The sequence below is a fragment of the Polypterus senegalus genome, chromosome 6 (genome assembly GCF_016835505.1).
Source record: "Polypterus senegalus isolate Bchr_013 chromosome 6, ASM1683550v1, whole genome shotgun sequence".
In the NCBI taxonomy this organism is placed as follows: domain Eukaryota; kingdom Metazoa; phylum Chordata; class Cladistia; order Polypteriformes; family Polypteridae; genus Polypterus; species Polypterus senegalus.
In genome coordinates, this window is record NC_053159.1 from 66,208,160 (window position 1) to 66,232,391 (window position 24,232).

A 24,232-nucleotide genomic window follows, 5' to 3' on the forward strand; every position below is an offset into this window, starting at 1 on the left:
TCTACATCATTAACTTCTTAGATAGATTAAAAGGTACTATACAATAGATAGAGATAGATAGACAGACAGACAGACAGACAGACAGACAGACAGATAGATAGATAGATAGATAGATAGATAGATAGATAGATAGACCAATCTTTATTTGTCCCAGGGGTAAAATTTAGCTTTTAAATAAATAAACACCAAAGTCTAAACACATACACACCGGCAAGAACATTCAAAAGAAAGAAACCGTCTGACATTTTGTCAGACATTTTGTTTTAATTCAGTGCCGAGAAATGTGGATCCCCAAGTACGTGTAGAAGTGGACCACCACTACATTCGCTCCTGGAATAGTGCCCGGATGGAGAGGCTGCTTGGTATGGCAAAAGTCAATAACCAGTTCCTCGGTTTTGCTGATGTTGAAATGCAGACAATTCTTTGTGCACCAAGAAATAAACTTTTTCACCTGACTCCCATACTCTGTCTCATCCCCTCTATCAATACACCCCATAAGTGCAGAATCAACTGAGGATTTGTACAAGTGACATGACCTGCTGTTACATTTATGCTGTACCTGATGCTGCTGACAGGGCATTTCTAGATTTTTTGAGCCTGAGCCATATAAATATTTCGAGAGTCTGACCTCTCTTCACCTTTGTTTTTTGTGTGAGGTACTTTATACCCACCAGTGGGTCACTTAGCTTGCTTGGGCCAAGAAACAGCTCTGCCTGTCAGTATATTTTGGGAAAAAAAAAAAAAAACAGAAATGGAAAAAATGGGTGGTTTAAACATGGATGTGATGATGATTAGCTACCTTTAATTTTGGAAATGTAATGGAAAAATCCAAAGAAATAATGTAGTACGGGTTGTCAGAGACGGCTGGGGAGGCGACCGAAGGAGGGCTTGCGCCTTCCCCAGACCATGTGGGGGCGACCACCCTGGTTGCTTTGGAGACCAGAGGTAGGGAGCTTGGAAGCTCAACCCTGTAGGGGCCCGTGGTTGCCACCTGGGGGCGCCCCACTGCCTTCGGAGCCCTGGACCTCAGCACTTCCGCCACACCCGGAAGTACTGGGGGGAAGAAGACTGGGGACACCTGGAGTGCTTCCAGGTGCACAGCCGGCACTTCCGCCACACAGGGGAGTGTCCGCGGAGGAGTATCGGGAATCACCTGGAGCCCATCCAGGCTTGTATAAAAGGGGCGGCCTCCCTTCATTCAAGGCTGGAGTCGGATGAGGAGAGGATGAAGCAGGAGAAGAGAGAGTGGAGGCGGCCCGAAGAAGGAGAATGGCAGAGTGTGTGAGAGGCCTGGTCTTTGGGGAAGTCTTGGGGTTTGTGTGCACTTACTTGGACTGTGTAAATATTGCTGTAAATAAACGTGTGGTGGTGTTTTACAACATGTCTGCCTGTCTGTGTCCGGGGCTTAGTCCACAGGGTAAAAGGAATTATTCACATGCTGTATAAACAGAGAAAGACTCTGAATTTCTGAAATGAACAAGATATTTCTTTATAATTAGTTATACTTTAAAATGGTGAGGGTTACAAAGGACTCAATCACTTTTCACCTACCTCTCCTTTGTTTGTGGGAGAAACAGAAAGGGTCGGTCCACAGAGTCTCCAGATGTTTATCATGTTAATTCCCAGATATTCTGAGGGTAAGTGGAAGATACAATCCCTGCATTTTCCAGAAACCTGGACCCGAGTCCCCTCCCAGTGGGCTGTTACGGGTACATTTCCTGTGGGAGGTGCAAAGCTGTCATCCTCACTAGAATGCCATGCCATGACAGCTGACTCCATTGAATCCATAGGTGCAGTGGTTCCACCTCTTTCATAATGTCACATTGTCAGCCTCCTTTTCCCAAAACCTCGCAATTTTGGCCACTAATCACAGTCTGCAACAACTGGTTGAGGATATAGGATAGGCTTGAAGTGTTTCACCACTATTGTCAGTACAACAATTGCAGTGCTCTCTCTGCTAATCTGTTTCTGCTGTCAGCCTCATCACCAGCTTCATCCTCCCAGATTAACAACACAGAGAAACATTTTGAGCCCTTCCTGTTCAATTTCCACTGTGCACATAATACTCAACTTGCACAGCAGTCGGTTCTCAAACCTCTGACCAAGTGGCCTAGAAAAACAATACAGATAAAGGACCAAAAAGGGCAGAGGATGTTTGTGAAGAATTCTCAAAACCAGTTACATCTTTATAACTGGATCTATCTTAGAAACAAAGCAAGAAAATTAAGCTCTTCAAATAAGGAGAAGATGAAAAACAGCAACTTGTTAGTTCTGAGTGGATATACAAGTATGAAGTGTTGAAATGGATGTGTAATGAAACTTTAAATTAATGGAAGTAAATAGCAGGAAAATGTCATAAAGGATTTTTTTATTAAGGTGTACAAAATTACTGTATACTGAGATAAGACTTAAAGTACAAAATCTTCTATCAAGCGTAGCTTTGTAAAGAGTACATAAACACAGTTATATTGGTGATGTACTTGGCAGAAATGTAGCCATGCACTGATGATACTGGACTTCTTCTTGGTAAAGGAGGGCCCAGCCAAACAAAAGGGTGGTCGCACATTAGTCTGCTGCCCTCCACGACTGGGTTAATTAGCCTAAATATAACCCTGACAGCCTGGCTAGAACTACTTCCTTTAAGGTGTATCAAATGAAGTTGGATTTGAAAGATTCTGGTAAAAGCGAAACAGAAAACTGCAGATTAACTGAGATGATTGCTGCTGACTGCATTTTGAAAGAAGGGTCTGAAGATGCAAGAGGTGAATATTGAAAGCAGGCCGTTAATGATGGTGATTGAGAAAAGGCTAGAAAAAAACAACCAAACCCAGAAAATGTTTGGGAGATGCCAACACTTGGGTGCACAAATGGGAAAAAAAAAAAAACATCATGTGTTAAGTATAGTATAGTGTGGGGGTGCTATGGGGGTCACATGAATGGAGGGCAGGAGTCAGTAGGAGCGTTAGAGAAGGAGATGGCACAAGCACACATTCAACAATGTCTGAATGACCATTTAAATGGTTAAGCAAATAATAAGGAGAAAGATAAGCAGCACCGATCATTTAATTTAAATAGGTACTGTGTGACTTAAGTTTGAAAGCATTACAATTGTGTTTTAAGTTAAATAAACATAACATTCGTTTAAAGTAATGACTTAAGCCCTTACAAAGGGTGTTTTTTTACATTTTATATATATATATATATATATATATATATATATATATATATATATATATATATATATTGTATATGTGGGCTGGTATGCACTTCAAACATTGGATGTTAGCTGGCAGTTAATGCATGCAAACCGCTGTGGAATGGAACTCGTCACAACAGACAATCCACTTTCGATGAGCTTGTGTGCTTCAGCGCACGGCGGTCTCCAAGGTGTTCCCAACTTCCCCCAAACACCCACGGCTTTCTGAAATAGTTTCTGTATATCAGCGCATGGAGCCCCTCTGCTACCACCACAACCGCTCTCCAAAGAAATTGTATGTAGTACAAAACATATCAGGTTATATATGTAGTAGGAGGATGAAGAGGCCCAATTTTAATCTCCACACTCAGCTGCACTTTAATTCCACCACCAAGTCTCACGGTGCTCCTGCTGTGAAACTGGTAGACTAAGGCAGAATAACATAGAATGAAGAACAAAGTTATATTTTAACACATATCCAATATTCAATTTTATTATTAATAATATTAATCCTCAGCAGAAAGATACTAGTTTAGACAGAGTTGCCAGTGTTTGGTAATCTTTATCCTTTGTAAGAGACGGCCGGCAGCACAACCCAGCTAGGACACCCAAGAAGTGGAAGGATGGGGGAAGTCAGCCTCTTTAGTGCACTGCTTCCCCCAGAACGCTAGAGGGCAGCACCCCTGGATTCCCACAGGGCACTATAGGACATGGAGTTCTTTTTCTCAGCCCTGTTGGATAACATGGGTGCTGTAAAAATGGAGGAGCCATGTGGCAAGGGGTTTCTGCCTAACCCGGAAGTGCGTACAGATCACTTGGGTGGAAGAACAGAAGCACTACCAGGTTGGACACTATAAAAGGAGTTGCCAGCCTTACAGTGACGTGCCAGAGTTAAGAGGAGGAGCACAAAGCCTGTGAGGAGGAGTAGAGGCCATAGAGGAATAGAGTGATAGAAGAAAGGACTGTGTGTTATTTGGTGCTTTGTACTGTGCTGTGTAGTGGGAAGCAAAAGAAAAATGCTTCCCCACTTAAATAAAGGTGTGCTATTGGGAAAGATTTGTGTCTCAGTCTATCTGTGTCGGGGTTTGGGGAGCGGTACGCCCCCTTGATGGTTCACACCTTCCTTTACAAATAAAAATGGTAATAGGCTGAAGTTAGAAACAGAACTGTGCTTAAAGTTATCAAAACTGGCACCCAACACTGAAAGTAATGACCCTAAAAAACACAAAAGCACTCATCCTTCACAACTGACTTTGAGTAATTTTCCTCTTTTGTTAGCTGGAGTTATAGGTAACTTGAATTATTGTTCTGTTTGTTTCGATCTAAATTCACATGTGACTACAGAATTTTTGTAAATTAAAAACATGGATAGTTTAGACTTTTCATTTTTATTCTTTACCAAATTATACTACTGTTCTCAGATTAAAAAACATTTAATGTTCATAAGGAAAACTGAAAGACATACAGAACCACACAAAAAAACTCTACATTCATTTGTTGAAATCACTAAATGTAATATAAAATATGTAAAAATAAAAAAAAATTGCAGTTCACAAAGTTTCTCAGTTTCCAGCAGTATGAACAGTAAAGGAAATGCAGAACAATCTGGCTAATAGTGGAAGAGGATTTGGTGGAGTTCCAGTTGTTCACAGGTGTCCATTGTATCTAAAAATGATAGGTGTTTGCAGTTCCTTGTTGATCACATACTGACTGCAATAAGACAATAGCAGGTTTAGTTGCAAATTGATCAAAAATGCTACGACCGTCATTGGCATTTGGTGTGTGTGTCTTTGTGGGCTTCTCTCACAGATTGTTCAGGTAAAGAAGACAGACATTTTGAGGCAAGGTAGTTATACCTACTAATTATGGTGCTAGACAGTGGCACAATGATGCATTTTAATTAGCATTTGCAAGCTGGAATTCCATTGTACTGATGTACATGTTACAACAGACCCTATAAACCTACTGTCTATAATAAAGAGATGGTTGCAACCACCTCTGCTAAATATTAAGATTACACAGTCACTTAATGCTATAAAAATCCCAAGTTCTAAAAGTTCTGGTGAAACACAGTGATCAACTTAATCTTGAAGATGTATAATAACTAGGGGGTTTCACCCCCAGCTCACTTCGCTCGCCAACCCCCCTCGGCCTGTGCTATACGCCAATGTGAAGAGGGGGGCAGAACAGACCCCAAGGAGATACGGTCGCTCCTCCAAAACCCCCTCTTAAACGGTGATACAATGGGAAACAAACAGTTTTTGTTTTTTTTTACCTCCTGTTTGCTCAGTCTGCTCCTGGCTTCCGGCTTGATCTGCATCTCACGTGGCACTTCCAACATTTAAAAGCCTGTACAGCAGCTGTCCTTTTCTCTCACAGCCTTGTCTCTCTCCTCCCCCAGACATCCTCTGCTCCTGTTATGGGTCCCACTCCTGAGGCGTGCCACTTTGAAGAGGAAGGTTTTCTATTCTTTTAAATGAAAGACAGAACTGTCCCCTCCGACTACACACAGAGCTCGATTCACTCCTGAAAGAGACTTGTTTGTTTGAAGTGTCTGAATAACGTTTCTGTCTCTAATATCTCCTGTGTATCTGTGCAACTCTGTGACCCAAGTGTGACAGCGTATGTGGATTTCACTTTCACCAAACAACAAATCTTTTAATTCTCGTGAATACGCCTCTTCATTGGGAAGAAACACTATTCGATCTCTTTTCGCTGTTCTGTTATTTCACCAAGTAATAATTGCGCTAATGCAATCTTCACTATCATTTTTTTTGAGACTTTCAAATTTTCCTACTTTCATTATCTCTGACATACTCTGCATGTTTATCACGCCAATATTTTTGAATTCTTTACGACGTTCTACTTTTTCATCTACTGTTTGTCTTTTTCCGTCGCTGGGTGTGGTTAAATCTCTTGGCACAACGTCTCGTGGGACGCAAAAGTGTCTTTCTGATTTTTTTAGATAATAGAGAGATGACTACATCAATCCTCATTTTTAACATTTCAACAGTGAAAAATTTCACATAGTAAAGAGGACTCCATCATTCTCAGGTTAGACTCTGCAAGTAAGTCTACTTCATCCCCATCAGTCTCCACCGCAAAGGTGAATCGTCAATTTAAACTCCTTGTTTTACAATAAAAAACGGACGTTTTCTTCAGTCTTTTAACAGCTGTGTTATGACGTTTATATGGACCAGGAGTGTACTGTATACATTTTAAACTGTTTATACAACTGTGATGATTTATGTTATGTATGATTAAGTACTGACTAAGCAGACAGACTTTAATATGAGTTAATATTATTCAGTTCAGTGCTTACTGTGTAACTGTATTAAACTGATAATAATGCTTTGTAAGTCACTTCACAATATAATCATACTAATTATTAGTCAGTACAGCAGGTTGTGATTAAAGCAATGAGAGAAATGCTGCTATTAATCCTGAAACAAACAATGGTCTTTTTATTTGAGGAATTTTATTTACATCATGCTTTTGTGGTGGATTCCTGATTCAAGCAAATGTATTTTGTATTTGTCTTACAGTAATGTGCAAATGCAGTTTGTATTTATGTTACAGCAGGAATGCAGTGCTAATAGGGTCTGGACATATGAGATGGCTGATGGATGAGCCCCTGGTCTGACCTTTGTGCTATTGTTTGTCCTCTGTGCTGTGATCCTCTGCAGAGTGGCACTGATCTATGGGATCTTAGCTACTTTAAGAAATTTGTATTATATAAAAAAAACTGTATAGATTTTTTTTTCAAAATATTGCTTAGTGTCTTTTCTGTTGCTGCTTCATTTTTACATTTTGCATTTGTATTTCCGTACAGTGAAGTGATAAACAATCATCCATCCATTATCCAACCCGCTATATCCTAACTGCAGGGTCACAGGGGTCTGCTGGAGCCAATCCCAGCCAACACAGGGTGCAAGGCAGGAAACAAACCCTGGGCAAGGCGCCAGCCCACCGCAGGGTGCACACACACACACACACGCACACCATGCACACACTGGGGACAATCTTATTAGAATCTCCAATCCACCTAACCTGCATGTCTTTGGACTGTGGGAGGAAACCAGAGTACTGGGAGGAAATCTGCGCAGACACAGGGAGAACATGCAAACTCCACACAAGGAGGACCCAGGAAGCGAACCCGGGTCTCCTAACTGCGAGGCAGCAGCGCTACCACTGTGATAAACAATCAGAGTATCACTAAATGGTTTTACAGCATATGATCTATTTTTGTTATATTTACTCCTAGACCTAGCATGCGTTTAAAAACTCAGAAAGTACTTTAGCTTGTACTAGAAATATAAGATTTCATAAGGTCTGTAAGACAAAGGTTCTTTTCAAATTTGAGAATACAGAGATAAGGCTGAGATGTGGATTATATAATCCTCTTTTATGCAAAATGTTAAATTTTCTGGATACAGAGAAGCAGGGAAAAGGGTGAAGGGCAACTGCATTGTCTATTGGACTAATTCTGTATGCAATATATGGCAAAAAAGCAAAAAATATAATAAAAAGTGCAACTAACACACCCTATGTATGGCTGACTATCACAACAAACAGTATAAATGAAATTCATCAAGCTGTTCCGCCTTTGGATAAGGCACCGGGATTCGGCCAAAGAGTCAAAAACTCAGTACTGGAGAGGACGCCTGCCATTCAATCAGAGACTCTTGTCTAAAGATGATCCGCTGACTTCTTGTGCCTCGACAGGTCTTTATTACTAAAAGTTAAATCACCTTTAAAAGTCAAGATGAATCCTTTATTCACTGATATAAAAGTGTTTTGTAATTCTATCACCAATCCTGAGCTGTTTATGTGCATGGAATGATTAAGCAATTAGTAAAAACTGTTGAGATAAAAGAGCATCTATCAGGAGTATGTGCACCCTAAAAAATACGCCTGCATGTCATGTTGTATTGCAGTTTAAATCACTGTATTTATAATTAGTGTCTAAAGTGTTGCTCTCATAATTGGACGTTCTAAGAGTAAATTAAATTGAACATTCAAAGATGCAATTGCATAATAAATTTGGAAAACATTTCTGAGTTACTGGCTTCATAGTAAGTATGCATGAAATAACTTCCTACAGATGCATGTGTCTTGTTGCAGTGATGAACCTTCCACAGAGTTTGAGGTAGTTCAGAAAAAGGAAGAAGGGCTTTAACAAGCAAACAGACACAGCAACAGGACAGAATCAGACAGGATGATTGAAGTATTACTAGAAAGAGAGGGTCCTTTAAAACAAGCTATGGTGTTAATAGGACTTTATGCACACTCCCAAGAATACTCGGTGGCAAACGGACAAATCATGATGAATATCAGTAAGACAAGTCTACGACTTTAGGAAGCAGGCCTAAGTCAAACCCATAGCTGGTGACTGAATGTCAGCTCATTTAACACAGTTAACTTTACGTTTATGAATGGGCCTGCTTTCTTCTTAAATTGTTTTACTGTCTAGATGTAGTTAATCTGCAGTGCTCTCCAAGTTAATTTTCACAAAATATTATGGAGCAAAGCATTTATGTCAAATATCTGTTGCTACAAACTGATACCATATGGATAAACATAATTAATGAACTGTTCTAAAATGTGACCAGGATAAGGACTTAACCATTGTGTGTGTAATTAAACATTCACCATTGTGTCATACTGTTATTTTCCCCTCATTCTTCAAAATTTTAAATGCTAATGAACAAGATAATGCATTTTTTCAAAACAGGAAGAAGAGCCACAGAAAATGGATGGTTGTTATATTGTAAAGGTAGTTGTTTTGATGCACATCTTAACTGCCGATTGCATAGGCCTGGGAAAGTTAATTCAATTAATGTGACCCGGGTAATGCATTAAAAAATATTGTCACATCCGGAGCCAGCAACGAGGCAAACGCCTCAGGCAGTGCTTTGGTCAGGGTGGCATTTTCATGCATTTTCTTTCTTTTTTTTTTTTTAACATTACCTAAATAATTACATACACATTCAGTACCGTATTTGTATACTAATTTTAAAAATGTTATGAAATGAAATTTTCATTTAAAGGTTTAACATTTTGTATTATGCAGTTCACAACAATACACCACGTCAATATGTAGCAGTGGTGTTCATTTTCTTCATTTATACATATTGGCATTGGTGCAGGGGAGTGAATGGGGAGGTGGGATTATGGCAGTCCTGCTGCAATGTTAGAGAAAACTTTGAAGGCAAAAATTACACTGTCTCTTTTATGTTTCTATAAGAAGATCGAATCAATGTCATATCACATGAGTGCTAAATAAGTTATCTTTGAGTGGTACCAAAACCAAAATAAGTTTCTAGTACCTCTTTATTGAACTTGCCAGTTTGACAGCCAGCTTAAGTACTGACTGCCCTTATACTGTATAATAACAAAATTCCACAAAAAAGAAGTGTAATCATTATCCCTAACCATTATTCCAGTTTGCAGTATCTTCACTAATTTATGCAAAGAACACAAAAAATCCATCTAAATAAGGTGTCAGTTTTTAAACAAGATAGCAGCTACAGAGATTCTTTTTAGCATGCCAGGAGCAAAGTCTGAAAGGGTGTGACAGGGGTTGGCAAAAAAAGCAGCTCGGACATTGTGATTCGTAGACACAGCACTTGGTGAGCACTTTGGGTGCATCTTCTAGCAGATTTGTCCCTTTGCCCACTCAAACAGGCAGTCCTCTCACTGCCTCACTACACTGACCTGGGGTCAGAGGCAACTTGTATGCCCACTGGCCATCAGCTCTGCAAGAGTTGCTGACAAATACACACCCAGACAGATGGACCCCCGACACATCTCCTAACCTGTTAAAGTACTCTAAGTGATGTATCTGCAAAATGGTGATCATGAAGCTGTTTTTGTGTTGGCTTCTCAAGCTAGTCCCATCCTCCTTGACAGGTCTTGACCACCTGAGGAATGGGTTTTGCTCAGGTCTTGACCCAGGGCAATACACTGGTGGAGCCGGTTTATACTTCACACTCAGAACGCGTATGCGCCCGCATCATGGCTGCCACACATTCCCAGAATTCATTTCACGTGTCCTCTGAGCAGGTCCTCAGAAATGAACACGACGTGTGCGCGAGTTGCAGTACCAGCAAAAACTCAGGGGGCGCAGTGTGCTAAAAGTCGGAACGTCACGTCAGTGTCTCTGTTTACTATCTACATGTGACAGAAAGCCTCTATGCAGATCCTATGAGATTGATGTGCGTGCTTCGCTGTTTGATGAATGGTTCGATGTGGTGGAACAAAATGGCGACATACAGATGCATTCGTGGTGCTTTTATATTCAAGCGTCGCATGTTCCCGATCGTAATGACACGATACATTTTAAAAGTCTCACATACCATCTTTTGTACCGTCTTTTTTTTTTTTGCAACTTCACAACAGCAACATAATGTATAGAGCTGTATTTGAGCCACTGAGAAAAAAAATAAAGGACACGGTGAAAACGTGTATTTTGTGATTAAAGTGGAAATTTCGGCTTTAATCTTGAAATGTCCACTTTAACCTCGTAGTTTACTTTATCATTAAAGCAGACCGTCGTAAACATCATCCCAGTTTTTAATCGCTACGAGCTTCTTGGACCTGACAGCAGCAGAAAGCAGCAATAGATCACCACACAGAACAAATTAAATGTATGAAACGCATTAAAGTGTGTATGTTACATTTTACATATAATTTCGTTTAAATAATGAATACTGTTAATAATTACACACATGGGGGTGTCACGGTGGTGGAGGGATAGCACTGCTGTCTCACAGGGAGTTATGTTGCTGGTATTTCCTGCTTGTATTCCACACTGTGCTCCGGTTTCCTTCCAAAGACATGCAGATTTGTGGATTTGTTGCCGCTAAAATGACGCAAGTGTATGAGAGTGCTTGTATTCACCTTGCGATGAGCTGAGGCCTTGTCAAGGGACTGTTTCTCACTCGTGCCCAATGCTTGCTGGAATGGACACATCCCTGGATTGATGGATTTAATCAATAAACATAATTTTCAGAGATATTGCGGTAAGGTGTCATCAGAATTTAATGAGTGTTCTAGGCAATTCAAAACACAGAGAAGCCGAACATGTTCCCACCGTGATAATATCTCACACTGCCACCTTGTGGATTCCTCCAGATTTACGAAAAGTACGTGCGCAAGTATAAACACTACAACGCTTGCGTAAGAGGAGCGTCCGCTGCAGCATGCGTCGCGTCACGTGAAGTATAACTCCGGCCTTACTCCAATGGCACAACAGTTGGTAACCAATTGTGTACACTATAATTCTTAAGTCACTGATGGTGGTGAACAATTGTTGATAGTATTTGCAGAGTTTTAACACAATTTTTAATGTATTCCCATATTCTTTTAATTAAATCAGTCTTTAGATAGATAGATAGATAGATAGATAGATAGATAGATAGATAGATAGATAGATAGATAGATAGATAGATAGATAGATAGATAGATAGATAGATAGATAGATAGATAGATAGATAGATAGATAGATAGATAGCTAGATAGATAGATAGATACTTTAGCAGTGCATTCAAAATCAACAGTTGTTTCCATTGTTTATTTTTTACTTTCACATGTCTGTGCCTCATATGCTATGCCAATTTGAGAATTTGAGAACACATTGGCCTCATTTTCTTATTGCCTTGTTTTCAACTTGCCTTTAAGGAACATTTATGTGATTAGTTATTTATTTTAATACATTCTCAGCCTTAATAATTAATAAACTAAATGTGGCTGCAGGGTATCCTAATACTTGACGCTATTGAGTTTATAGGGCAGGGTACAAACTTATGATGTCTCCTTAAAAAAGCACAGGAACTTCTAAGGGCTGCAGAAGTTGAGGCCCTCATGAATAACCACATTCTGAAAATGTTTAATGATGAAAATGGACAGGAGGCTTCTTAGTAGTGTCTGACCTCTAGCATGTGTGGATGTAGTGGCTTAATTTTCTTACCTGTGCTGTCACACCTCAAAATTAAGTGATGAATGCACCATACAGTGAAGGCAGTGGAACTGTTTTGAAGGGAGCAAGGAAAATGATTGATTCAAAGGGTACTGCTGGATGGGAGACAGTGGTGTCACACTCTAACAAGTCTCTATTTATTTTGAAGAAGCAATGAAACACAAAAGAACTGGGTGGGCTATAGCAGCCTAACAAAAACTAAAATGAGATACCCGCCTATGATAACTGGCTACTCTGTGGAAAGAAAAACTCAGAAAAAATAGACAAACATTAAACTTAAAGCTATGACAACACCCTAAATAAATGCACTGTTTAAGGGGAACAGGCAACAACAGAGTTCTTCATTCCATAATTGCAAAGTCTTGACAGCGGACCTCAAGTGGTCCAATCTACTCAAACACTGCCAGAAACTCCACACACCAGCGCCTGTGCGGTCCAGGGAGCACTGGGAGATATGCAGTGCAACAAGTGGCAAGGAAATGATTACTACTTGTGACTAAACAGCATGAGGAATAGCTGCACAATTGGCATAATTACTTGGATTACTTGGGAACAATGAAATAAAGGATACAAGCCATGAGAGTGCTTAAAAATGTTTTTCTGAGAAAGGACTATAAACTCAAATCATGTCTCATTTGATTTTGAAAACTCCACTGCATAGCAGATACCACATTCAGAATATCCTTTGCAACTAGCACAGATTCCTCCCCTGTTATGCCAAACAGAATAGCCTGCAAGCTTTGACTAAGTTTTGATATTCTGTTTTTAATAGCTACAAATATAGGAGAAGATTCAACACACCCTTGGGAGAACCTTATACTATTCAAATGTATCTACATTGATGCCAAGTATGCAAAAATAATTCACGCTCCACAAATTCTAGAACTAAATGCCATGTAGCAACACACCCAGAAGTGTAAACTTTAGGCACTTCCCACAATGTAAATCTCTTTCAAGTCCCAAAACAAGACCGGACTAGACTGGTAAATCCCACGACCTGTCATTTATGTGTTAAAGGACAAAAGGTTGAACCTCAGTTTAATGGCTAGTGAGAAAACTGTATTGCTCCTGGACCCAAAATTCTACTTTAGTCTGGCCACTCAATCTTCCATTCTCATAACTCACTTCCATGCTGTTGAAAATGGCACCTCTAACCCTCTCATATCACAATCTTCAGTGCGGTAATGACAAGGCATGCTAACCATGATACAATAGTGTCCGGAAACTTCAAGATTTATGGTGGGTTCTCATCTACCTATTAGTCCATGCCACTGTAACTCAGACTAGATTATTCAAGTATTTTCTCTTCTGAGAACATACCCAGCAAGATTTGGGAGTCGCACAAAGCACTGTATTGAGACTTGACTCCCCGAGAGTTGAACTCATTTTAAATAGAAGAACATAGTATGCATAGTCAGGACCCCTTTTTTGACCTTGCTCAGGTCTCTTTATTCTGTGTTGCCACCAATGTCACCATGTGAACCAGCACCCTAAGACAGCTTGGCAGCTTTCCCTTCACCAGAGTATCTAGTCCTGCAAACTCAGACCAGGTGACATGACAACAAAGTCAATGAATGAGCTTTGGCTCTGCTACCATGTAATCATTAGGAGTTCATAAGTTCCTTATTGTTGAACACTATTGTTGAACACTGTGTTTATTATTATTAAAAGCTTATAGCAGTCCATACAATCAAGTTAAACTTAACAAAACTAAAATCAAAACAACCCCACCCATTACAAACAGAGGAAGGCCAACAATCAGACTGTTATGAGTAGTAAAGAGAGAAAGTCTTTTCCCCTAATATAAATGCTTTTATAAAATGTCATTGATTGGTCTTGCCAGGTTTTAAAAAAATTTTGAACAGATCCTCTAAGTAAGAATTAGATTTTTTTCCAATTTCAAATAGTATATAACATCAGTTACCAACTGACTTAAAAGAGGTGGGGTGGGATTCTTCCAGTTGAACAAGATGAGTTGACGTGCTAATACTGAAGTAAAAACAATTACAGTTTGTTTGTCCTTCTCCACTTTAACACCATCTAGGAGTACACCAAACACAGCTGTTAATGGATAAGAAGAGATTGTGACACCAAGGCTGTCTGATAGGCATTTAAAGATTATTGTCCAGAATGGTGTTAATTTAGTACATATCTAAAACATGTGGCCCAGTGAAGCTAGAGCTTGATTGCAATGTTCACATGTAGGATCTTGCCCTGGAAACATCTTGGACAATTTCAAACAAGACAGATGCTCAATAAAAGATTCTAAGTTGAATAATTGAATATTTTGCACCTATGGAACTAGAGTGAATTCTGTGTGTGGCTGCCTTACACTCCCATTTCTGAAATGTTGAGTAAGAGATCTTTTCCCCACTGTACTCTGGGATCTTTTAAAGGAAGGGACTTTAAAATGTTTATATATTATAGAAACGCTGTCTTGACAATTCATGATCAGTACAAGAAAACAATTTCCAAAACAATTCATGTCTCAGACTCAGACCAGGTTGGCTGTTCATCTTAATAATGCCTCTCCAAGTTCAGCATCTCCATCATTCCCCCATATGAGTGTTAAAATAAAATGCAGTAGTCAACAGTTTTTTGAGCATTAGTCTCGCTTTGTCTAAAAACTCCTTCAAATATTTTTAAGTTGGATACACAAAAGCAATGGCTTATATTTTCTTTTATTTATCTCAAAGTCACTCTTATACAGTACCTAGCTAGAGCTTGTCCTGTAGGGCAACTCCAGAGTGAGAAGGACAGAGCGTTTTGAACAAGACATCAGACTTCAGAGCCAATGGCACATGCTAAAGTGAGTCCATCTATATCTAGCTGGTACTTTCCCAAGCTCTAGCTCCTTTACAGTAAAGTGACAGCTCACATTCCCGAGGACCAATTTACATTGTCAATGTGTACCTTCTCCAGATCTGTCCCACATGTCTTTTACTTGACTGACATTTCACCTAAGAATCATCTTTTATCTTGTGGGTATTGAGTTCACCCTGCTTAGCAGGGACTATAATTCATTTTGGTCAGCATTGTGACCAAAATTCTTCCTGGGAATGAAATTGTGGCAAGTGGCTTGTTTGACCCCTTCAATTACACCAATTTGCCATTTGTGATCCTTCCCAGCATGCAGCATGTTTTTACAGCTGTAACAGTATGGAGGTTCCTCCTTTACACTATTGTCAAATTCCTAAGGTGGCAAAATGTAAAGGTATTAAACATAATATTAAATAGGCAATTTTCAACAAGTAATAAAAAGCCATAAACCCCTAGATATAGGCAATGGTAATGGGCAATATGATAGATTAAAAATGTTATTTCACAATACTTAAATAAATACTGAAATTCAAAGGCCTTGGCTAATCTGGAAGCTGATATCAAACCCCTTACACTTTGAACATCCTTGGACTATAAAAAAGATATCTAAGTAGACCTCACACAATAGTGGCTATGCCAAAGTTACAGCATGTATCAAGTCTGAAGACTAAGGATTTTTAAGATTCCTCTCCTTCTGCCACAGGACAGCATACTTCACTTTCACCTGCCAAGTTACAAAAATTATATTACTATTATACGCTTGTGCTGATTTCTCTGGCCTATTTTTCCTACAGTAAACAACTCCCTTACTCACAAGAAAATGAATGTGCACTAAAACATTTTCCTCCCTTTAAATGCTTGCAATCACAGTTACAAATTACTGTGTCAATTCTAATTGTGGTAGTGCAACACCCAAAGAAAACTTCTAATCAGACAGATGTCAAGTCAGAGTTCTGTTTATTTGTCAGAAGAAAAAGGCAAAGAGGAGTGAAAGGAGATCAAGAACCTCTATGGCTGTGATGAAGATACAACTCAAACTATAATGACAGTGTCATTGGTTTAACTTGGCAGATGTAGGAGATTTTATAAAGGGACGTTCCATCGGTATAGTTATTTGGGAAGCTTCTCTCTTTGACATTTTGAAAGGAAACTACTCTTGAGGGTCATGTCCTTACTTATATTTTGCTTGATACCATATCCTATGTGGGGGGAATGACTGCTCTTTATAATAAAAATCTGGTGGATATACTTAATATTTCAAGCACAGTCTGAGAAATTAAGGGGTAATCAGGAGAGTCGATTAGTTTTTTAGTGCTGGATGAACACTGAAATCTTACTATGAAATATACAAAATATATCTTTGTAGAATGCTATCAGTTAAGGTTGTGTTTTACTAATATATTGGAATTCTACAAAGTAACAAAGTATATTATAGGCGAGGGCACATGTTATTATTTATCTTGATTTTCAGAAGGCACCACATGAAAGGTTAGTGTTTAATCTATAAAAAATAAGAATCCGAAACTTGGTGTGTAGGTGGGTACTAAATTGACGCAAACACAGGAAGCAAAGGTTATGGTGAGGGGAACGTTTTCAAAATTAGGTGATGTTAACATTTTGTCCTTCAGGACTCAGCACTGGGGCCACTGCTATTTTTAATATATAAAAATGATATGGAGAAAAATATACTCAATAAGTTAGTTAAGCTTGCAGAGGATACCAAACAAGGTGGAACAGCAGATAATGCAGAATCAGCAGAATTTTTAGAGAGGGGCCAGGACTGGCTAAGGGCTTAGGCACATTTGTGGCAAATGAAATTTAAAGTAAGTTTTGAGTACACAATGGGAATTTTGAAAAATACATCTTATAAAGGGATTTAGAAGTATGAAATATGCATATCTTAGGTAGACAAACACAGCATATATGGACACACAATCTGCAAACAAAAGTCACACCATCTTGCGCTTTTGACCAACACTGCACAGAACAGACACTTTTCATGACACATACTGTATGTACAACATTAAAATGGCTATTTTATCATGCAGATTGAGGCAATTGTGTGCTGTGAACCAATTTGACACCCTGCCGCAGACTTGCACTGCAGCTCTAGTTAGTTAAGAGCATGGAAGGCTGAAGCATGGGACTTCGAAAATAAATCCTACAACATGAACACCATCAGTGTCACCGTATCAGCAATCACAGTGAATTCTTCTATCTACGATCACTCGCTTCAACAACCCTGAGAGCAAGACAAGCACTAACAGCTGTGTGGGACACCTATTATACTTTTTCTACCAAAGACTCTGCCCCCTCCAGATGCCAGAAGCTCTCACAGTCAGCAGCTTTCCTTTCCAGCCCGTGCAGAGCTGTCTGCTGGCTGCTACCATACTTTCTCTAAAACACAGTAATAGGCAGTAAGTGATATATAACATCATAGCATGCTTTGAAAAAAATATTTTGGGGTCCCTCATCCTCTCTTATAATTTTTAATCATTTTAGCTATCCAAGGGGCTAATTAGGGCATCTTAGGGATCTTCCTGGATCCCCCATATTTCAAACCTTTTAAAAGTGTGTGGCACAAATTTTCAACACATGTGAGAAGGATGTTCTCAATGAAAGCTGCTCCCCTGAGCAGTCCAATGCTTTACAAGTTTACGCTGAGATGTTTAGCAATAAAAAGTGCCACACTGAGCATCAGATATTAAAGTGGGATATAAGATATGTATCAGCACGACTGAGTGAGATAACAAAGAACACATCTGCCTGGCACAAGCATGGCTCAGATTGAGCAGCATTTCTTTTCATTTTTAGTTCTGCAAAAAATCTGATCTCCCAAGTCCACTCTGTTCACAATGACGCAGAAGTGATAAGCATGTAAAACCAAGCAGCTAATCGTCAGTGATGCCCTCTCGCAAAATTCCTACCTCTACACCCTGGACCTTCAGTTTCATGTGGTCTTCCCTTGTAGTTTTGCCATCTTTTCGTTTCTTCCAGCAGTAGCCATCTTTCCGGTATTTGACCTTCTTTCTGTTGTACAGGATCATTGACCCATTCTGTGGCCTAGAAGATGAACAGAATAATTAGCAGAGAACACAGAGAGACCACCAATCAGTGATGAACAGGTTCAGGTACCCCATGTACACTGTAACAGAAACAGAGGCAGCAATACCCTTCATAAATTGCAGGAGGCCCTACCAATGCAGACTTGAGTCAAGCAGGGAAGATAAATAAAAAATAGGTTTAATAATTGCAGTGATGTTTTCCAAGCTAATATGGGACATTATGTGGGTGCCTTGTGAGAATACCAGAAAGGGCAGCCAGTTCAGTTTTCCCTTGTATACCTCATAAGTGGGTAGCTAGTGGCACTAAGGGAAACTCACCCCATACATATAAGGACTTTTGCAAGTTACTGAGACACCAAGAAGTGACACTGGGTCCTGTATCTGGTACTGGCCAGAGGACTGGTGATCTGAACGTTGGAAGGCAGAAGCAGACAAGGGCCTAGCTGATGGGTGGAAGGTAGGCCAGAGGTGAGAGAAGGAGAATCGTTTCTGACAGAAGGTGAGCAGATGACCAGTTGATTACAGGAAGTAGCATAGCTACCCCAAGAGACATTATTGTTTAGCAAAGCCCCAAGGCTGCTGTTGTTAAGATTATTATACTTAATAAAAATGAAAATGAAGATGAAAACTATTAGTAAAAAAAAAAAAAAAAATGGCAAAACTGGTGTGAAAAACTAGAGCTAAATAAAACTATTAATGCAGTTGAAAGACTACCTGAAATAAAATAATAATTTACAAACATTATTTTCATTTCTCGTCATAACCAGACTTACGCCTGGGACAACCTGAGCTGCCACATCACTGAAACTAAAAATGTATTAATAAACATTTCTTACTTGTTTTTCAATTAAACATTTGTGGGGCAAGACTGGCTCATCGAGTCTTCATTAACACGCCTTCCTGTTATTTTTGAGATCAGTTGTCCAACCTCAAGCTGCCCACACACCATTCCAGGCTATACCCATTATGACAAGCTGCTGATGTTTTTGCACTTCTTGTATATGGCATTTGTGTATTGTGGAACACCAGCTTAAATTTATTATTTCACATGCTGGACAGTTTTCACCTGAAATGATCTGACAGAGTGGAAAAGGCAGGAAGGGAACTGGAAATGAATAAATGAGCATTGATGAAAAAGTGAGCAATTAAAACTAAAATGTGCTATCAGAGGAACTATATAAAAAAGGGCAGAGCGGGTTCCTTGATCTTAGGAGACCACATTAATTGAATGTGGATAATGACATCCTTCACATCTTCTACAACTCTGTGATGGCCAGTGTGACTTTCTATGCTGCGGTGTGCTGGACTGGTAACATCTCTTCAAGAGAGGCCCACTGAATCAACATGCTAATTACAAGGGCAGGATTAGCTATAGGACACCCTATGGAGCCCCTGGAGTGTCATTATGAACAATGCTGCACAGCCTCTCTCTAACACACTAACACTGAGGACTTTGAGCCAATAAATCATTCAGCAGAAGTTATCAGAAAACGCTACCAACAGCAATACGACTGTGGAACACCTCACTGTAACTGCTTACTCAGAAGTTTGCTGTCTTTCTTTTTTTATTTTCTTCCTATTTAGTCATTCTGGTGAGTGTTCACACTATAGTGTTTGTGTTTATATTTTTTAAGCCAAATGTCCCCCTGGGGACAAATAAAGTAAGTTACTTTGTTTGTTCTTTCTTTCCTTTGTTCTTTCAAACAGTACAACTTTGCAGTGCTATGGGATATGAAATCTAAACTTGGCACAATAATTGCTGACAGATTGGATCACAAAAGAAAATTGATTCCAGGATTGTGCATCATAAAATGTCTTAGTTATGTAGTTTCAAATCGCCAATTTTTTTCATTTTTTTATTCAATTGCTACTTTTGTAAACAAAGGTTTTGAATCATATAAATATTTTCCTTTAAAAAATTGGTGTGTTGTACTTACTATTGTTCAGCTATTTTCAGCTCTTTTATTACATAAATAGAATGACAGACCTTTATTTTTGGGTGTGTAATTTAATCGCAATAATACCAAAAACCCTTTAGGTCAATAAGGGTTAAGATTTTAAAACTGTATTAAATTGTTCATAATAAGTACCTGGTTTTGTTTTTACTTGTTTTTAACAGGAAACACCTGTAAAGCGTATACTAAAATTAAACCAAAACTATAGTTCTGTCTGATTGTAGAACAAACTAAACTCCATTATTAATCTGTAGCAATACTGCAAATACAAAAATGAAAAACTAATTATATAAAAGTAAAACAGAAAAGTATGCATGAGATAAAAGCTAATCTAAAACTAAATGTAATGTCCGAATAAGATCAGGTACAAGGCAGGAACTGACCATGGACAGGAAGCCACAACATCACAGGGACAACACAGACACCAATTACATTTCAAATAAACAATATGAAAGGAAACACTACCTAAAATATATATTTTTTTATTTTAATACATGAGTTTTAATTTCAAAGAAATTAAAATACAAAAACAACAGATAAAAAAATGGATGAGTATGAGAGTTCTTCAGGTATAAACAAAAAAAAGAAAGAAGTTAATATGTTGCTAATGGCTCTACATTTTCCCCCTCACAGAAATCACACCACATGCCTTTATGAAAAAAGAAATCACCCTATAGGTACTCGGTTCAAGTCCACCTCAGCTCAAATGGAAGTCTTTTACTGAACATGAGCTCTGGCTTTTTCAAAAAAGGGTCTTCCAGAATGTATTTCTTATTTCATGTTACAATATTTCGCACAGATTTATGTCAAGTGCTTCTTCAGTTAGGGATCACTGTCTTGCTGTATGATTTGGTTGAACTTAATCTTCAGTTGGCCAAAATAACCACTGATTGTAAATTCAAGTATTCCCCACAGTTGATCCTACATACTGTATCTCTGAAATTGGAGTGCATAAGGGAACATCCTTGACAAGGCCAAGAGTTTAAGCCCCAGTCAATTTCATTAGAATGTCTATTACATATGTACAGTGCAGAGGGGGCACTTTGAACTTTATCATTCATTTGCTGTCATTTTCAAAGAAAGCATAAAGTGTTGGGAATGGGGTTCAACCATTAAAACCATGCTACTACCTTACTATGGGTTCCAGGTAGTGCATTTGTTCTTGTATATACTGTATGTAGGAGGATTAAAGGCAATCCTGACAGAGGTACAGAAACACGACTGAAAATAAACCTCTTAGTCCTTCTTGACCACTTGTGCATGGCTCTGAACGGAAAAAGTAAATGAAATGTTATGAGATGAAATTCCACAAAGTATATATGCCAAACTATACTCCATTTTCATGCAGCTAGAAATATGTAAACTTGCAAAACTTACTTAGATTGTTTGATTTTTCAGTTTTGAACAAAAGGTCCTGACACAAATCCACTCACTAAAAAGCTGCAATGATGTTGATAGTGTTATGATTTGGAGTCTGGATCATAGTGAAAAGGGCATGAGCCCTTCAAATAGACACCACATCGCACTACGATCTCCTCTGGTGTGTTCAGACTAGCCTCACCCCACTCCTGTCACATCCCACAGTACTGCCTCAGGCTGTGGCCTATCCAGGGCCAGAAACGGGAAAACTGGCTTTCAAATTCAAAATGCCTTTAACAGACTTCTAATATCTATGATGTCTCCCAAGGGAAAGGAAACCACAGAAGCCTTCAGCTTGAAGAGACAAATGAATCAAGAAATCTTTATAAATGGTGATTTATTTCAAAAAGGGAAAAATACCAGAAAAATCTCAAAATAGTGAAAAACAGTTGCCTCACAAGACAATCTAAGCAAACAAGACGCAAAGCACAATCCAATAGAATAACTACATTTATTTATACAGCACATTTTCATACAAACAGTTTAGTTCAAAGTGCTTTACAAGATGTTACGGAGACAGCTACAAGAAAAAAAGACAATAATATTAAAGAATAAGTAACAAAGAAAAAACATAAATCTATACTATCTTAAAAAACAGATAAATATCAAGTAGAAGAAAAGCCTTCTTATATACAATATTATGATGTTAGTATCTAAACATGAGTCTGGTGATGAGGTCAGATGCCTGGGAGGACAGAAAAAAAGCTCCAGTTAAGCTGAAGAGAAAAATAAAATCTGCAGGGGTTCCAGGGCCAAAACACCACCCAGCCCCCTCTGGGCATTCTAACTAACATAAATGTGCTGAATTCATTCCTCTTTGTTTTCAGCCTTCATTTGAGAGGACAGAATGAAGTTGGCCTCATGGACTGCGCTACAAGCAGCTGCATGGTGCCTTGATCAGGTGGTGAACCAGAAGAACCGAAAAAAAGACAGCTGACGAAAGCAGAGATTATTAAAGATTGCAAATCCCTGAAGAATATAATAATTCTGTGCCTATATAGTCTATAAGTAGTACAACCAAAATGTAGCTACAAAAAAGCCAAATAAAAATACTTGGTTTTTAGCATTTTTTTTTTAATGTTACACAGTATTAGCCTGATGGATTTCTGTTGGTAAAGTCTTCCAGATTTTAGGAACATAACAGCAACAGGCCGCCTCACTGCTTCTTTTAATCTTGGCTCTTGGAATTATAAGCAGACCACCATTAAAAGATCTAAGGTTACAACTTGGAGACATTCCAAAATATGGGAAGCAGCAAGATTATCTAAGGCTTTATACACCACTAGAAGTATTTTAAAGTTAATTGTAAATGACAAGGGCAACCAATGTAATGACGGTAAAACTGGTGAGATGTGGTCAGATCTTCTTTTTCTAGTTAAGATTCTGGCTGTTACATTTTGCACAAATTGCAACCAATTCACATCTTTCTTAGGTTGTTCTATTAGGAGTGCATTACAGTAATCTAGTCAACTAAAAACAAAAGTGTGAATTTTTAGTATCTTGTAATGTTATAAGAGGTCTAACTTTTGCTATATTCCTTAAGTAAAAAAAAATGCAGTCCTAGTAATCTGGTTAATATGAGATTTAATATTTAGGTTAGAGTCAATGATTAACTCTAAATTGTTTACCTTCACCTACTTTTAAACCTAATGAATCAATTTTATTTCTAATACCATATTTGCCAATCACTAAATACTGCTAAGACATTGGATCAGAGAGCCAAGAGCATCGAGGTCATCAGGTGCTATTGATACCTAAAACTGCGTGTACTCTGCATAGCTGTAGTGGCTCACCTTGTATTTTGAGATAATCTGTCTTATAGAAAGCTTGTAGACTGAAAAAAACAGTTGACTCAGAATAGATCCTTGTGGTACATCATATACAATACCATGGATCTTCAAAGTACAATCACCACAACTAAAAAGAATTTTCTACCTGCTAAGTAAGACAAACCAATTTAAAACGCTGCAGGAGAAACCCACCCATTGCCTAAGGTGATTTATAAGAATAATGTGGTGTACAGTGTCAAATGCTGCACTCAAGTCTAAGAAAACAAGAACAGATATACGGCATCTGTCAGCAATAACCTGCAAATCATTTACAATTTTAACCAGCACAGTTTCTGTACTATGATTTGTTCTAAAACCTGGCTGAAACTTGTCAAGAATAGAATGTGTAATCAAATAATAATTTAGCTGCTTAAAAACTGTCTAGAATTTTACTTAAGCAAGGCAGGTTAGAAATTGTTCTAAAGTTGTCAAAGACAGAGTTGTCGAGATTATTTTTCTTGAGCAGGGGTTTAGCAACTACAATCTTTAGACAGCCAGGGAAGACCCTCGTATCTAATGATGACTTCACTATATCAAGTAAACCATTAATTGGGACATAAGAGACTACTTTGAACAAGCCTGTTGCTATTGGGTCAGGGACACAGGAGGAGGGTTTCAGCTGAGAAATTATTCTATGTAGTTCGGGTTCTGTGAAAAAATTTAACTCACTTAAAAGAGCATGTTGGGGTTCAACAGGATTAAATTTGGGGGAGAAGTACTATTTTATTTCAAGTATCATGTATTTTTTATTTAAATAAAATCGGGAGTGGTCTCCTCTAGACCTTCTTGTATACTCAGATATGGGGATGGATATTTCAGGAGTAAACCGCAAGACAATGATTACATTATTATATTATGTATGTTAAAGAACCATAAACAATGAATCAAAACAAATTATAAATATATTGAACACTTATTATAAAAGTAAAGTTGAATAAATCGGACTCTGCAGCTGCATGAATAAAAGG

General features: G+C 38.5%; 1 protein-coding gene across 9 annotated transcripts in view; it reads right to left on the bottom strand.

Moving 5' to 3' along the window:
- Positions 1–24,232, bottom strand: part of LOC120531118 (calmodulin-binding transcription activator 1-like) — a 202,265-nt gene that overhangs the window by 134,050 nt on the left and 43,983 nt on the right. For all 9 annotated transcript variants that reach the window (XM_039756226.1, XM_039756225.1, XM_039756224.1 and 6 more), the window contains exon 2: positions 17,924–18,059. In XM_039756226.1, coding sequence (XP_039612160.1) covers positions 17,924–18,043 — 120 coding nt within the window. In that variant the 5' untranslated portion in view covers positions 18,044–18,059. The remainder of the gene's footprint in view (positions 1–17,923; positions 18,060–24,232) is intronic.